Consider the following 17,381-nt stretch of genomic DNA (forward strand, 5'->3'; position numbering starts at 1 on the left):
CTGGCAGCATCTGTGGAGGAGAAAACAGAGTTAACGTTTCAGGTCCGGTGACCCTTCCTCAGAACTCAAGAGTTGAGGGCCACCGGACCCGAAACGTTAACTCTGTTTTCTCCTCCACAGATGCTGCCAGACCAGCTGAGCTTTTCCAGCAACTTTGTTTTTGTTCACGATTTTTCTCCTTTGTTTAGGAAAGCTCAGTGATAAATGTGATAGGTATGTCCAAAATCTGTAGTGGTTTTAACAAGAGTAAGTAAGAAAGAGGGTGATGGAGGGCGCAAATTTATATTGACTCACGAAAGAACTAGAGGCAACAGGAGGAAGATTTCCTTTTGTCGTGAGTTAGAGGTTACAATGATGTGCCTAAAATCTTGGTAAAAACTGGTTCAGTGAAAACTTTCAAAGTTCTATTGGAACAATATTTGAAATGGAAAACCTTCTGGGATACTGGGGAAGCAGCAGCAAAATGGGATGAATTTTATGTGGCTTTTTGAAAATGCCAGTGTGGGTGAGATGCATGTGAAAGGTTGTCTCCTTCATTTTCAGTCTAAGACTATGAAATCCATTTTCATTGTCTAGTCAATGAAAGCTATTCTTGTTCTACAAATGGCAACTCAAATTTTATAGTTATGTGAATTTACTTTGGATATCTCCCCCACCCAAGCTTATTAATCAACCTGTCTGCAGGTGATGTAGGACAGGTTGATTGCTGGACCACTTAACCTCAATTACAGATGAATGCGTCATTCTCTCAACGTACCTAGATACCTCCAGCCCCCTCACTGTATCACATGTCTGTCTCCCTACGTATTACAAATGTGGAGACAATGCAGACAATCATCAGAATCTATCCCTAAAATAAATTACATTTACACACTTCACCAACATTTCAAGTTGTGTATAATATACTATCCGTCATTTTGGATAATGAACTTCTGTCGGAATTTAATCAGGTTACAAAGGAATAGGATCAAACCGACAGATGGATATAGTTTTGCTTAACTCCAACGTGGAATGAGAATCACCTACAATAATCTGTTCTAAGGTCTTGTGTTACATGGAGGCAGACTGGGTAAGGATTTCAGATTTTACAGTTATTGGGGGTAGTTCCAAGGTCACTGTTACTGAGTTCAGCTTTATAATTTCAGTTGTTATTTTAAATTGGAATAGCCATGTTTAGAATTACTCGCCTTGAATTTCTACTGCCACTCTCTCAAATTTTGGAAGGTCAATTTTTTTTTTACTTATAACCAGTAAGATTCTAATCTGATGGCTGAGGAAAAAGCCATTCCACCTGTTCTCTCCATGCTGGTACTCTGCTAGAGCAATTCAACTAGTCCCACTCTCTTGCTCTGTCCCTGAACCCTTGGCAAAGTTTTTCTCTTCAAATAATTACCCAATGCTCTTCTGAAAACTGTAATTGAAGGTACTTCCAGCACACACTAAAAGAGTTCATTCAAGATCTTTCATGTCGCTGGTCCTGTTCCAACAATTGGCATAGTTCTATAAAACTGTCCTGGAACGTCTTCAGTCTGCACTGACACTGTGCCTCACTCATCTGCAGGAGATGGTATTGATGCAGGAGTTGGTATTGAATAAACAGACTCTGGGTATCCTATACCTACTGTGCATTCTAATCACAGCATTGGCTTCTAATTCCAGAACAGCATTTATAAGTCATTAAGTATGGAAAAAGACTCTAGTAGCGTGTGACACAACGAATCGCAGGCTCAGCCTGCTAATTAAGCACCCCCTCCACAAAACCTGTCTGTTCTTCCTGTCTGGCACTCCATGTCACACCCATCAATACTGAGCCTTTGTCTGTTCTCACACACCACTTGGAATTGAGGATGTAAATATCATTTTAGAAATGTACCCATTTAACTGATATAATTTTAATTTTTTAAACATTAGCAGGTGTGATCACTAAAAACAAAGCTTTCAGCTCTGTAATCTAAATTATACTAACAAAAAATGAGGAGGAACACTGGGCGAAACTATAGGACAATGCCTCATGTAATATCCTCAAACATTAAGAATGGCTTTCCAAAAAGTAAGTTGCTTTTCTGTAGCATCTTTAACATTTTACATAATGTCCCAGAGCCATCCAAAGCACGTTCAACTGATTTTAAAAAGGGGTAAAATGTTGTGAATTAAGCTTAATAAATGCTGCATTTCAACTCTAATGCTGTTTTTGTTCAGAAAAATTAACATTTACATGGTCAGATATCAATTTTGTGTGCAGATGATTAACGGTAAGACCAGTTATAGGAAAATCGCATGTGTTCTGCAGGCACAGATGATCCTGGAATCTTATCTTATGAAAAGGGTTAATCTTATAAGTGGATTAGAGGTGTGCCATGGGTGTGCGATCAGGCTGCTCGATGTCAGATGCCATGTCTATTGTGGGGAGGGGGTGGCATTGCGATTGCTGCCATGGAGTGTGTTCTGAGGCCTGGGTGACTGGTGCTCTAGATGTGGGCATGGAAGAGAAAACAGCAAACTGGAGTTGCCGCGTAATGGCTCTGACTTTGATGATGGGAGCCATCTGCATCTATGTTTCTCGTATGGATTTCCTATTATTCATATGTTCCACTCCGTTTATTAGTGCATACAATTACAAGTGGGTGAAATGCAATACTATGAAATTGTGTATCAAATTGGTTTCAAAAGCAAGCAAGATTCATGATGGTCGTAATCTTTGATTATTTAGGCATTACACACAAAAAACCAAGAATCAATCATAAACGACTTAGAGTCGTACAGCATGGAAACAGACCCTTTGGTCCAACTCGTCCGCACCAACCAGGCATCCCAATTTGACCTAGTCCCACATGCCAGCATTTGGCCCATATCCCTCTAAACCTTTCCTATTCATATACCCATCCAGATGCCTTTTGAATGTTGTAATTGTACCCACCTCCACCACTTCCTCTGGCACGTCATTTCATACACACACCACCCTTTGTGTGAAAAAGTTACCGCTCAGGTCCTTTTAAAATTTTTCCCCTCTCACCTTAAACCTACCCTCACTAGTTTTGGACTCCAGAAGCCTCAGAAAGTACCTTAGCTGTTTATCCTATCCATGCCCCTCATGATTTTATAAACTTCCAAGGTCACCCCTCAGCCTCCAATGCTCCAGGGGAAAAAGCCCCAGCCTATTCATCATCTCCATATAACTCAAACCCTCCAGTCCAGACATAGTCTGACATATCAATAACATCTTGACTTTGTACTCAAAAGCTGAATCCTGCAATGCCATGTGCTATCACTTGATGTCACTGGTTCCCAGGATTTTTACAAAGTACCTGTCCATGATCTCAGTTCATCCTAACATGCATTGTTACCTGAATTATTCGATCAACATAATCACTTTGCTGCAATCTGTAGATGCAGCAGGTCTTCAGTGCAGTTTGGAAACTTGGCATCTTTAGAAATAAAATTCCATTCTACCATCCACCTGCCACTGGACATGATGCTCAAAGATGCCCAGTTAACATGGATACTACTGGAAAGCTGTGCAAGTACTTTACTTGAGGGAGGTAGGTACCTGTGTGGCCAATACTGTTTATTTGTTTATAATTGTGACTTAATTTTAACCAGTAAATATTGATCTGTTGTTGGCATTGCATGTCACATGATTATCCCAGGAGACAGTGTTAGTCAAGACAGTACCTTATAACTGATGCCTAAGCTGACATCAATACCTGTATATTTTTTGCATGGCAGAATATTCATTTGCAAGGCTGCACCCAAGGGAAACAGATGATACGCAATTTACCTGGAATTGAACATTTTCCAAGCTTCAACAGAGAATATTAGTCAAGATACTGGAAGCAGTATCACAGTATGATATTCTTTAACTAATACTTAATGGAAGTGATAATCATGACAGATATTTCTATCCAGGGGCAGAACTATTCCTCTATAAAGCTGTGAGTTTCTTTAGGCTTTTTGTAGAAATGAGCCAATAGTAATACAGGTATAAGGAACCCTCTATGGGGCATTTGTGAAATTTCCCAATTTCTCATATATTTCTGATTCCACCTTTTGCTCTTGGCTCGTGATTCACTACAGGTGTTGATATCCAACCAAAGATGCTACAAAATAATTTTATGATTAAGGAGCATCCAGATGCGTTCACTCCCTCGATAATTATTCAGGTATTTGCTTGACAATAACAATTTGTACTTGCAGAGCACCTCTGCCATAATGAAACTTCCCAATTCCACATAGACATTACTGAAGGAAATATGATACCAAGCCATATGAGTTATTAGGCCAGATGACCTGAAACTTGGTGAAAGAAGTGGATTTTAAGGATTGTCTTACAAGAGTAAAGAAACTGAAACTTTTACGTTAGGAATTGCAGAACTAAGAGTCCAAGCAACTGAGGATGCAGTCACCAATTAGAGTTTGGAATATTCAAGAGGCCACAAATGGAGGAGTCCAGATATTTTGGAGATTTGTGAGCTAGAGGAGGTTACTGGCACAGGAATATACATGACCTTGTGATTTAAAAACAAGAAATATGAGAAAAATCACTGTCCAGGCTGAGGTGTTTCACATTCTTAGGTATAAATGTTCCTCAGCACTTTTTGTTTGGTTACTTCATACCATTACACAAGAGAGTTCAAGGCACAAGGATAGACCGGATCGCTTCCTACCAGCTTCAAGCTATGACCTTTCAACATTCTGGCAATATGTGGGGACAGGAACCATTGCTTTGCAGACACAAATTGCGACAGATATTAGATTTTAATCTGGAGATGTTCAGATTGTGATCGCCTTACAATTAAAAGGTCATAGAATAGGCTCCAACATCTTGTCTTCTTGACATCTGACATTTGATCAGTTCTTCCAGAATGCCCACCAAATAGGGCTTAATACAACAAGGAAAGAAAAAGCCCCAAGTAGTCATGTTCTTCACAATCTGGAATAGCCATAATTTGTTCAAAGTCACTTCAAATTAAGTTCATGTTAAGAATGTTTCAGTTTTGCTATTTCATTGGCTTATTATGGGAATGTTGCTTGATATTGCTGCATATGGCAATTTAGGATCTGCACTTAATTGGACTTACTCAATTCTCATTTGGAACTTGACATTATTTCTTGAAAGTTAGTGTTTCATCTTCTGAATTTCCTCAGCTATTTTTGGTGAAGGAAACTTTATTTTGGGTTTCTGCAGTTAGAAAGCTTGCACCCTTGTTATTGAGTTGTAATACATTCGGCTTTCTGACTAAAGTCGATTCAGAGTTGTATCCTGAATCTATTTGTTTGTGAAGAGGTTGTTGCTTTTTTCTCTTGCCCAATATTACATCATTGAATCCCTACAGTCTGAAAGTAGTTCTTTCGGTCTATCGAGTCCATATCGACCCCATATCGATCCTCCGAAGACCATCCCTCCCAGACCCACTCCCAATCTTATCCCTGTAACCCTGCATTTTCCCATGTCTAATCCACCTAGCCTGCACATCCCTGCACACTAGCTGAAAGTGCATTGTCTTTTCCACTCTATATCTACATAGAACCCAAGTTTCTATTTCTTTTGTGCAAAGCAGTTTCAGAAATCGTGGTTTGTTTCTTGTCATGTAAAGATGCTAACCAGTTCTGTTACCAAGCAACAGAAACTTAATTGTAAGGTTGAGTGAATACCACCTCGCCGGGAGGAAGCCCAAAGGGGAGATGGCTAGTTATTCAATCCATTCCATGGCTGTTACGGAATTGTCTCAATACGTTCTGTAAAACAGTATATTGAGTGTTCCTCAAACACATACTAACCATTGCCGTTTTACTTCATCTGTTGGATATGATGTGGTAATCGTTCCTACCTCACAGATCGTACAACTTTGGTGGATCTTGCAACCTTCACACATCACGATCCCACAGATCCATCCTTTTTTTGAACTTAAGGAGTAGAGTTTCAAGGTTAGGGATCCGTAGTTAACTTCAAATTAAAGAATTGTCTTCCAGTTGTAGGTCCTGAACCTTCTCCAGAGTCCGACTAGGAGGGCACATGTTGGCCATCTACCTGCAACTCCATGGCAGTATTTTAATATATGTATATTAGGCATATTTACATGCATTGTTCACCAGACTCAGTTAACTTAATCTTTTATTCCTGCTGTGTTTGAGGGATGTTAGAGCTTTCAAACAACTGAGAGGATGTTACATGGTAAGAAATCCATTTTTAACTATTATCATCTTTTCTGCATTGACTGTGGTTCTAAACACGATTTCCAGCAGCTTCTCCAAAACCGTCTCTAGCATCTAGTAACGTGTAGTTCAAAATATGTTGCACATCAGATGATCTCCACTGGAAGCATTCTTTGTAGTTATTGAATTTCTTTTATAAATCTGCAGTTTCTGGCTCAGTTCTTATGAGGCGTTCACTCCTCTTCAATCTCTGTTCCATCTCTAGATAAATGATCTTCTTCACGTGCACCCATACAGATGGGTCTCTGTACCACAAGCCTTGTAGCAGCCTCTAGGGAGAAAGCTCCAAGTAGTCATGTTCTTCACAATCTGGAATAGCCACAATTTGTTCAAAGTCCCTTCAAATTAAGTTCATGTTAAGAATGGTTCAGTCTCATAATTTCATTGGGTTATTATAGGAATGTTGCTTGATATGCTGCATATAGAGATTTAGGAATTGCACTTAATTAGACTTACCCAATTCTTATTTGGAACTTGACATTATTTCTTGAAAGTTAGTGTTTCATCTTTTGAATTTCCTCAGCTTTTTTGGTGAGGGAAACTTTATTTTGGTTTCTGCAGTTAGAAAGCTTGTGCCCTTGTTTTTGAGTTGTAATACATTCAGCTTTCTGACTAAAGTCAATTCAGAGTTGTATCCTGAATCTCCAGAGAACAAGTAAATATTTTCTAGACTACCCTATCATCTACTAGCCTAATTGCCACTTCAACTATTTCTAATAGGTTTTTATTTGTAGCCTATTCGTTCTGAAAAATGTGTTGACTGCCCCTTATGATAGCTGTGCTCTCTAGATGGTCACTGGCAGCCTCTCCCTGTTATCTTTATGTAATTAGCCTCTGTAGGTGTTAGGCTAATACTACTTTGAACGTTGAGGTCATGTTATTGATTGCCCATTTCTTGATTAGCATTCTAATGTCAATGAATTGCTGAAAATGTCGATGTATCACTAATTCTCTCTTTTTTGAGTGTTCTAGGATCTAATTCATCTGTCTTGAGGCTCTGCAGATGTTTAGTTCTCCCAGCTTTTATATAACAGACCTATTTCAGATACTTTTCCAATTTCTATGTATGTCATAGATATTTTTCCCATATTTTATTTTACCTAAGATTTGTCTACAGTCCACAAGAGAATATTTGGTAAGAATCCTATTGTATCATCTATGACAGCTTTATATAATGAGTCCCTTAGTCTTTGATCCTTGTTAGGAACAGAGAATTTGATTGAAAAGTGCAGCATTGAAATCACTTGTGGTTTGTATCTGATCAAAGCTATTTTGCAGCTCAACTATGAATCGGCCATTTTCTCTCTGCTTTCTGTCTGCTACAGTCCCACCATCTCCATTCTTTGCTGGTCTATATCATTAGCAAAAATATTCAGTAATTTCATAGACAGCGACATCTGCAGGCGTAACGTTACTGCATCAATATTGTGTTATGATTACATTGTTATTTCTTCAAATCGGTTGTACAGATGTCTGTCTAAATAGCTGTCACTTCTAAATATTTATAGATCTTTCGTAACTAAGAAAGTAACATCATATCTTGGTCAATATAGAGGGTTTACTTTGGTGGTACCTTTAGCATGCCGATTAAAATATTGAGACCATGTTAAAATGAAAAAATCAAGAATGGATTCTTAAATCAAAGTCAGAAGTCACACGTCACCAAGTTGTAGTCCAACAGGTTTATTTGAAATTACAGGCTTCAGAGTGGTTCCTGTCTAGGTGAGGCAAAGGAGCAGCACTCCAAAAGCTTGTGATTTCAAATAAACCTGTTGGACTACAACTTGGTGACGTGTGACTTCTGACTTTGTTCTCCCAGTGCAACACCGGCACCTCCACATCATATTCTTAAATCAGTAAGCTAAAAAGTGTACACGTGAAAGATTAAATCTTCTTGCTGCACAGCCACTCTTTACCTCCTGTAAAGCAAGGGTCTCCTCAGTTGAGTTGAAGACTTGCTTCATGGAATAACACTTTATTTTATGTGCCTTTCCTGGTTTGTCCCCACCAATTTGGCATTTAGCAGGATTTAACCTGCAGGATAGTGATAATGGTAGTAGCACTCACTGATGGGTTTAGTTTTTTAAATGATAGCTATGATTTAAGGATGCTGCATTAAGTTAGTATATCACAGCATTCCATGGATTAATGTTTCGAATTTTTCATAAATTAAATTCTCATCTCAGTTAAACTGCTGGGTCACATCCCAAGTACAAGTTTCTCAAGAAGGGAAAAGTATTTATTTGTAACATCGGACATTGCCTTTTATCATAGAAAATCCCTACAGTGTGGAAACAGGCCCTTTGGCCCAACAAGTCCACACCAACTCTGATATCCCAGCCAGACCCATCCCCCTAATCTACACATTCCTGAACACTGTGGGCAATTTAGCATGGCCAATCCACCTAACCTGCACATCTTTGGACTGTGGGAGGAAACCGAAGCACCCGGAGGAGACCCACGCATACACGGGGAGAATGTACAAACTCCACACAAACAGTCGCCCGAGGGTGAAATCGAACCTGGGACCCTGGCACAGTGAGGCAGCAATGCTAACCACTGAGCCACTGTGCCACACTTATCTAGAGACTGATGGCTTAAGAGCCTCATTGAACAAAGACCAGTGTGCAAAATGAGATCTCCTAAAAGGAGATCATGTAAGGAGAAGAATCAATTTAAGATTTTTGATCACAGTTTCCTGGAGCTTGATTGATTTTTGAGTCATGGAATTTTCTAGAACTTCTACTGGGACAAAATACTATTTTTTGTCTACTCCAGAAGTTACTTTATTGCATTTTGTCAGGATGGTGCATGAGACTGACCGTCAACATTCTTTTTCCCACTCAGGTTTAGTTTTTATATGAGTAGGTATGATTTTAGACAGGTGAGAAAGATAAGTGTTGCAAGATCATTTCATTCACGGTGGAAGGAACAAGATGAATAACTCACCCTCAGGCTTCTTCACAGTTCAAGTATCTAATAGTAGCATGGTGATTCTAGAAGAACAGTAGAGAGATGTTAATAATACCGATGAAGCAACTGAATTAAAAACAAAGCAATTTCCTTTCTCATTTTTAATGAGGCCTTCAGTTTGGCTGTTGGACTAATAGGCTTTTTGAGACTCTTTGTTAAGTATATAAAACCGAAAAACTTAATGTATTTTGTTTTTTTCCAATGTAGTTTGCAAGGAACCACCTTATAAAGTAGAGGAGTCTGGCTATGCTGGATTTATTATGCCGATTGATGTCTACTTCAAGAACAAGGTACTTCTGCTACTAATTAAACTTTACTTTTAATTTAAGAAAAGCAAAGAAAAAACAGATCACTCTGAACCTGAATCTTGTCTTATCCCCTGCTCTGTCTGATTCCATAACCCAGAATCTTGAGATAGCCTGTGCTTTGGATGAACAGTTACAGCCAGAACGTTTCCATGTATTATTCTCTTGGGTGTTAGCTGACCTGCTGAAATATTTTCAGCATTTTCTGTTTTAATTTCACAATCTCTTCAGCACCACAAATCAGAGTAGAGCAGAGGAGGGGGTCTGGAGTTCTACTTCCTTCTAACCCTTAAACCATGGCTGTTAGACAGTTTCCCAAACGCTACTTGAAAAATCCCAAATTCACCTAAACAATCCTGCATGCTGTTTGACTCCCCTTGACCACACTTCCAAGAGACCAGACATTGTTCCTGCTCCCAAGATTGCCCTCACTCCAGAGACTTGAGCACAAACCCTATGCTGACCTGCCAGTATAGTACTTAGGTAGTAAGTACTACACTGTTGGAAGGACTGCCCTTCAGATGAAAGTTAAACCCCAAGGCATAAAACAGAAATTGTTGGAAAAACTCAACAGGTCTAGCAGCATCTGTGGAGATAAATCAGGGTTAACATTTCGGGTCCAGTGACCCTTCTTCAGAACTTTGATTTCTGTCCAGATGCTGCTAGACCTGCTGAGTTTTTGCAACAGTTTCTGTTTTTATTTCTAATTTACAGCATTTGCAGTTCTTTTGGTTTTGAGTTGAACTATGGCCCAGTCTTCTCCTCAGTTTCTATGTCTCTTTTTCTAAGACGTGCAGAGGATTTCTTCTTGGTGTTTTCACTAATATTTACCCCATAAGCCAAGTCATTAATGCATCTTATTTGATGGTTATCATATTGCTGTTTGTGGAAGCTTACTTTGTGTCTGTTGCATTTCTGACATTTTAGCAGTGACCAAATGTATTTTGTTGATGATAAAGCACTTTTGGATCTGATGAAGTCATGCATGGTGCTATATAAATGGGCGTCTTTCTTTTGCAGACTTGAATGCTGCTTCCAGTGACCTCAGATCCTTACACCCACTGCAATATTTCCACTGCTCCTCTCAATGCTATTACAAGCTTTCCTGGTCATAGTGGTAGTACATCATGAGACCCTATGCTAATATTTAGGTCCAGCAGACCAGGCCGATTGTGTTGATTGGGGTCAAATCTTCAGGCCCTTGATGTTTTGGGAGAATGAGCTGTGCATTTTTCAGCAAGTTCGGTATGGAGTAAAGGACAATACAGCACCATCTAGTGATCAGACCCAGTTTGTTTGGGGCTTTATGATTGCAAAAATGGATTTCAAAACCTATATTGGAAAATTTGAAAATGTCAGAGACAATATGATAACGAGGTGCAAGGTTTTGTACATGAACTATTAATACTGAGCTCCAGTTTAATGTTCTGGAGAAATAGCTTCAGATCCCAGCATGTCAGATGATGAAGCTTGAATTCAATAAAAAAAAAATGCTGGAATAAAATACTAGCCTAATGGTGACCATATAATGACTCTCAATTGTAACTATAAACCCATCTGGGTCACAGTTATCATTTGACAAAGGTAATCTGCCACATTTAACTGGTCTGGCCGACACATGACTCCAGATCCAAAGCAATGTTGTTGACTCTTAACTGCCCTCTGGGCTATTGGGGATAGTCAATTAGCCTGGACAGCAATGCCCACGTGCTATTAATGAATGAAATAAAACCAAGAACGTAAGACAGTTGATGAAATATAGATATATGGATTGTAGTGAGGGAAACTGTTTGAATCTGTTATTAAGGAGGTAATAACAGAACATTTGGAAAGTCAAAAAAAAAATCCCATCAGAATCAGCATAGTTTTATGAAGGATAAATTATGTTTGATTAATTTGCTAGAGTTCTTTGAAGATGTAACAAGCAATATTGATAATAGGCATCCTCTAGATGTGGTATAATGTGCACTTGATAATGTGCTACACAAAAATTTCATACACAAGGAAAGACCACACAGTTCTAGGGGTAATTTATTAGTTTGGAATGAGGACTGTCTAACCAATCAGAAGCAGAAAGTTGGGATAAAAGGGTCTTTTTCTTTGGATGGGTCTTTGGCAAAATGTAACTAGAGGGTACCACAGGTTCTCGGGCCACAGCCAATTGTTGTTTATATTAATGACTTGGGTGCAGAGATCGAAAATACTATAGCCAGATTTGCATATGACACTAAAATGGGTGGGAAAATAATTTGTAATGAAGAAATGAGAAATTTGGATATGGCTACAATTTGACAGTTAAAGTTTAACATGGATAAGTGAGAGCTTATCCATTTTGGTCAGAAGAATAGAAAGACAACTTATTACCTAAATGGAGAGAAACTTCAGGGTGTTCAGGCACAGAGGGATCCGAATGTCCTTGTGCATGACTCACCGACATTGCACTCATTCTCCCAGTCATTTTCTGTTCCATGAGGAAGTTCCATGTGGCTCCTCATCCCATGTAGTCATGTTTGAGTAGCCACTGGCTTGTGAAGAAACAAAGTCTGATGTCAGAATGAATAACTTTGACTTTTGCCTGGAATGCCATGAACTTTGTAAAGTAGCAATGTTAAGTACCACTAATTGATTTGAGCAAATGCTATTTTAATCTGCTAATTTCTGAATTTCTGATTTAAATGCACTGACTAAAGCTATAAATAAAATGTTTAGCATGTGCAGTAGAGTAGCGAGATTCTAAATACTTTTTGTTATTTTACACATCAGGAAGAGCCCAAAAAGGTTTGTTTCACATATGATTTGTTTCTGAATCTGGAAGGGAATCCACCTGTAAATCATCTACGCTGTGAGAAACTTACCTTTAACAACCCCACCAAGGAATTTCGACGCAAGCTTTTGAAAGCAGGAGGGGTAAGTTTCAGTTGCCCAGTAATGAAGACTTTAACTTTATGTTGAAAGTAATGTCTTACTGAATATATGCTGAAGGAGAGGTGATGACCTCGTGGTACTATTGCTGGACTATTAATTCAGACACCTAAGCAATTTTCTAGGGTTTGAACCCACCGTGGCAGATGGTGGAATTTGAATCCAATTAAAATCTGGAAATGAGCGTGTAATAATGACCACAAAACTGTTGCTGATTTTTGGAAAAACCCATCAGGTTCACTAATGTCCTTTAGGGAAGGAAACTGGTCTTTACCTGGTCTGGCTCACGTGTAACTCTGGACCCACAGCAATGTTGTTGACACTTAACTGCCCTTTAGGCAATTAGTGATGGACAATAAATGCTGGCCTAGCCAATGGTGCCCACATTCAGTGAATTAATTTAAAAAACCTCTCCAATTGGCCTTGAATATAGTAGGCATCCAATTCATTATGCGTTCCATCTGAAGCCAAATTATACGATTTAGCATTGCGTTTTTGCACTAATTCTCTGCACCTCTTGGTACAAAACAAAAAAATCTCTTTGCCATGTATATGGAGGCTTCCGGTTTTCTTGAAACAAGTTGAGGCCTGTAGACAGCATACAGTAGAAGCCCGTCAGGTAAATGCAAACTTTATGCAGCCAGGATAAGGAGGAATACCCTGAAGTGGAACAGTACTAAATCTTCATGTTACAACAGAGAGCATTAGCTGGTAGATAATATTTCAGCATGTAAGTAGATATCAGCATGTGAGGACATAGCGACAAATTAGATAAAACTATTCATTTACAGAGCATGGGAAAATGCATGCTAAGTGTTACAATCACATGGGTAACATAGTGAGCATATAACCATGTCTCCTCAGCAGGATTCTGCTCTCCAAAGGAGTCTTCATTGGGAACTATGGCTGTGTTTTTTTTTCAATGCTTCAGTGTATGGAATATCAGTGTTCTTGGCAACCCTGTTCTGTGAAGCACCGTGAAATGGTGAATACAGATTCCAGAAGGCTGATCCTGAGTTGGAACAGGGCATTGTATTTGTTAGTCGGGATATTTAAAGTGGTGGTGGCTTAGTGTGTGGTAATGGTCTTCTCAATGTGTGTATGGTATTCATATTCCTCATTATCTCTGCCTAATAGTCATTCTCTGTAACAAATAGCCAGACAGCCTTTCTTTCTTTTTTTTTAGGTTATGGTAATGCCTGAAGGAACCGACACAACCTCCAGACCAAGTCCAGACTATCCCATGCTGCCGACAATTCCTCTCTCTGCATTCTCTGATCCAAAGAAAAGCAAACCATCTCATGGGTCAAAGGTCAGTTATCCAGGCCAGAATTGTCTACATTCAGAACATTTTATAAAATGTGAAATTATTTTCAAATTTAAAATTCTAATCCAGGAGAAGTATTGAGGGTAATTTCCACCCTCACTGCTAGGTTTCACTCGCCTTACTTTAGTTTCCATTGAATCTGTGGTTTTATATTGGTGTGAGATCTCTGATTGAGTTGATTGAGCAATCTGTGAAGGTTAAAATTATCCCCATTGTATTTTCTCTTTTCAAGTAGCTCTAATTGTAAAACAAAGGGCTCTGAACATGGGAGCTTCAACCTGGTAATGTTCTGGCACCCAGGTTTGAATCCTGCCATGGCAGATGGTGGAATTTGAATTCAATAAATATCTGGAATTAGGAGTCTAATCATGACCATGACTCCATTGTCAATTGTTGGAAAAAATCCATCTGGTTCACCAATGTCCTTTAGGGAAGGAAACTGCCATCCTTACCTGGTCTGGCCTACATGTGACTGCAGTCCCACAACAATGTGGTTGACACTTGACTGCCCTCTGGCCAGTTAGGAATGGGTAATAAATGCTGGCCTGGCCAGTGACGTCCACATCCCATAAATGAATGGGAAAAAAAAACAATGTCAGTAAAATTTCTCTGTCAGTTACATAAGGAATTAACTTAAAATAATAGGTTTGACAACATAATTCGTTTTATGCATTTTCTATTATGAAAGTTACTTCATTGTAGCTTTTGATCTAGAAGGCCTTCCATATTCCTGATCTATCAGTGATAGGGAGCCAGGAGCATTGTGAGTCATGTGACATGGTAGTCTTGGCACCATTGTCCATTCCTGTGTCAGTCAAGAGATAAGTCATGCTGTGTCGTTTCTATCCATCACCACTAAAATCTCTGCAATTCTTACTAGATCATAGAATCCCCACAATGTGCAAGCAGGCTATTTGGCCCATTGAGTTCACACCAAACCTCCAAAGAGCACCCCATCCAGACCTTACCCTTGTCATCTTGCATTTCTCATGGCTTATCCATCTAGCCTGCACATCCCTGGACACTGTATGGACAACTTAGCATGACCAATCCACCTAACCTGCACACCTTTGGACTGTGGGAGGAAACCCAAGCAGACATGGGGACAGTGTGCAAACTCCACACAGATAGTCCCCCCACCACCGCCCGGGCTGGAATCAAACCTGGGTCCCTAGTGCTGTGAGGCAGCAATGCTAACCACTGAGCCACTATGCTGCCCAGATTGTCCATGACCTCGTAATTAATTATTAATTTTGCACAGAAATTTTTTTCTTTACAGTCAAGCCAAGACTGTTTTCATGATTTTAAATGATCTTGCTCCATCTACCAAGTGAGAAAAAGAGTGTTTGTTGCAATGAGGATATAATGTTATAATATGCTTTTGCTATTGTGATGATTTGTTCCAGAAGTCAGACATTTAAATCTCAAGGTTTTGAAAGACAGAGCCCAAGGCCATTTTGTTAATCATACTCATATATCGCAAATCTTTCAATTTAATGCACGTTCCCAGGCTTTTGATTTCTTCTCAAAGTGTACCATCTTACACTTTTCCGCACTAAATTTTATCTGCCTCCTGTCTGCTGTTTTCTTGTTCCTGTCCACTTCCCATTGTTTCCTTAATGTCTTGTCTAGCTTGTTCTTCAGCTCACCTGCTGAAATCTTCATCAGTGCCTCTGTTACCTGTAGGCTTGACAATCTCAAAGCACTTCTGGCCAAGCTCTCACTTTCTACCCTCCATAAAATCATCCAAAATTCTGCTGCCTATGGTTGTTACTAGCACAGAATTCTGTTCACCCATCGCACCAGTACTTGCCAGCCAACATTGAATTCTGTTAAACTATCTTAAAAATCCAACTCCTTATTTTCAAATCCCTTCACGGCCTCAGTGCTGTCTATTGCTGTAATCTCCATTAACCCCACAATCCTCTGTAGCAATCTGCTTTCCTCCAGTTCTTGTAACATGATCGTAGATTTTGATTGCTCCCTCTTTGATGTCTGTGACTTTAGCTGTCTGGGCGCTAAACTCTGGAATTCCCTCCCTAAATCTTTTTTTGTCTCTGTTTCTTTTCCCATTCAAAGACATCTTTAACCAGGCTTTTAACATTTGGCCTAATATCGCTTATTGTGCCTCAAGCTTTGTTTTACAACACTCTTATGAATCACCTTGGATTTTCTTATTATCTTGAAATTTCTGTAGTTTTTGTAAACTTATATTTGGAGAATATAAATCCCTAAATAATTTCCTCATTAAAACAACAATGTAACTGCAAGATTGTCAACGATTTGTCAACACACTTGCAGAATGTGGTGATTACTTTGTTTATGGTAATTGTTTTCACTCTGTGGGAGATGCATATTGGGAGCTGGAATATCTGATAGCTGAGTGTAAAGAGCGAGTTAAACTTCACCTGTTTAAATCTAACACTTGGGAGTGCCACATTAATCTCATGGAGATGGTGTGATGTAACTTTGCCATAAAGACAGGAAATGCATTCAAATGTAAAACTAAAATAAAACAAGCACCTGTATTGATATCATTCCACCCATATCCTCAGGACAACGCAAAATATTTCTCAGCCAATGAGATGTTTTTGACATCAAGAGAAACTAAGAAAACTAATGACCTTTTAATTTACTTTGGCTGTGGTTTAGCTGTTGATCAGAACTACTTTCTCTGAATAGCATCATGGGACCTTTTTACATTGATCTAAGTTGGTGCATTAGGGCCTTAGTTTAATGTCTCATTTGATGATGTAGTAGTCAGTCACACTGCACCAAAGTATTCAGGCTATCTTAGGACCCAGTTCCTGGAGTGGGACTTAAGCTGATTATTTTTTAATACTAAGATGATAGTGCCATTATTGAGTTGACACAGTCAATATTTGTAGTAATGGATCTCTCTATGCATTGCTATTGATGCAACATAGGATGCATACAATATAGTGTCCAATGTAGTAGCAAGGTTTGTGATGGTTTAGGAGATATCCAGTGGTTTACAAGCACCTGTATGGATATTGCTTCTCTTAGGGTTGCTTTTTGGGCTGGAGGCCGGTGACCAGCAGTTGCTACAAGTGCTGGCTCCACTGCTTTTTGTCATTTATATATTGTCATTTATACAAATTGTTTGGATGTGAATGTAGGAGGTATGGTTAGTAAGTTTGCAGTTGACACTAAAATTGTTGGTGTAGTGGACAGTGAAGAAAGTTACCTCCAAGTACAACGAGACCTTGGTCAGATGGGCAAACGAGCCAAGGAGTGGCAGATGGAGTTTAATTCAGATAAATTTGAGGTGTTGCATTTTGGTAAGACAAATCAGGTCAGGACTTATATGGTTATTGGTAAGTTCCTGGGGAATGCTGCTGAACAAAGAGATCTTGGAGTGCAGGTTTACAGTTCCTTGAAAGTAGAGTTCCAGGTAGACAGGATAGTGAAGAAGACATTTGGTATGCTTGCTTTTATTACTCAGTGCATTGAATATAGGAGTTGGGAGGTCATGTTGCGGCTGTACAGGAAATTGGTTAGGCCACTTTTGGAATACTGTGTTCAATTCTGGCCTCCCTACTATAGGAAGGATGTCGCTAAACTTGAAAGAGTTTAAACTTGAAAAGATTGACAAGGATATGGCCAGGGCTGCAGGGTTT

At 39.2% G+C, this 17,381-nt stretch overlaps 1 protein-coding gene across 1 annotated transcript in view; it reads left to right on the forward strand.

Moving 5' to 3' along the window:
• The window catches only part of mllt1a (MLLT1 super elongation complex subunit a), an 80,864-nt gene that overhangs the window by 39,807 nt on the left and 23,676 nt on the right, over window positions 1–17,381 (forward strand). Inside the window, exons 3-5 of the mRNA XM_048613990.1 lie at window positions 9,394–9,476; window positions 12,255–12,398; window positions 13,600–13,725. Of these exons, the coding sequence (XP_048469947.1) occupies window positions 9,394–9,476; window positions 12,255–12,398; window positions 13,600–13,725 (353 nt within the window). The remainder of the gene's footprint in view (window positions 1–9,393; window positions 9,477–12,254; window positions 12,399–13,599; window positions 13,726–17,381) is intronic.

This window comes from Rhincodon typus, chromosome 29, assembly GCF_021869965.1.
Source record: "Rhincodon typus isolate 14 chromosome 29, sRhiTyp1.1, whole genome shotgun sequence".
Lineage (NCBI taxonomy): Eukaryota > Metazoa > Chordata > Chondrichthyes > Orectolobiformes > Rhincodontidae > Rhincodon > Rhincodon typus.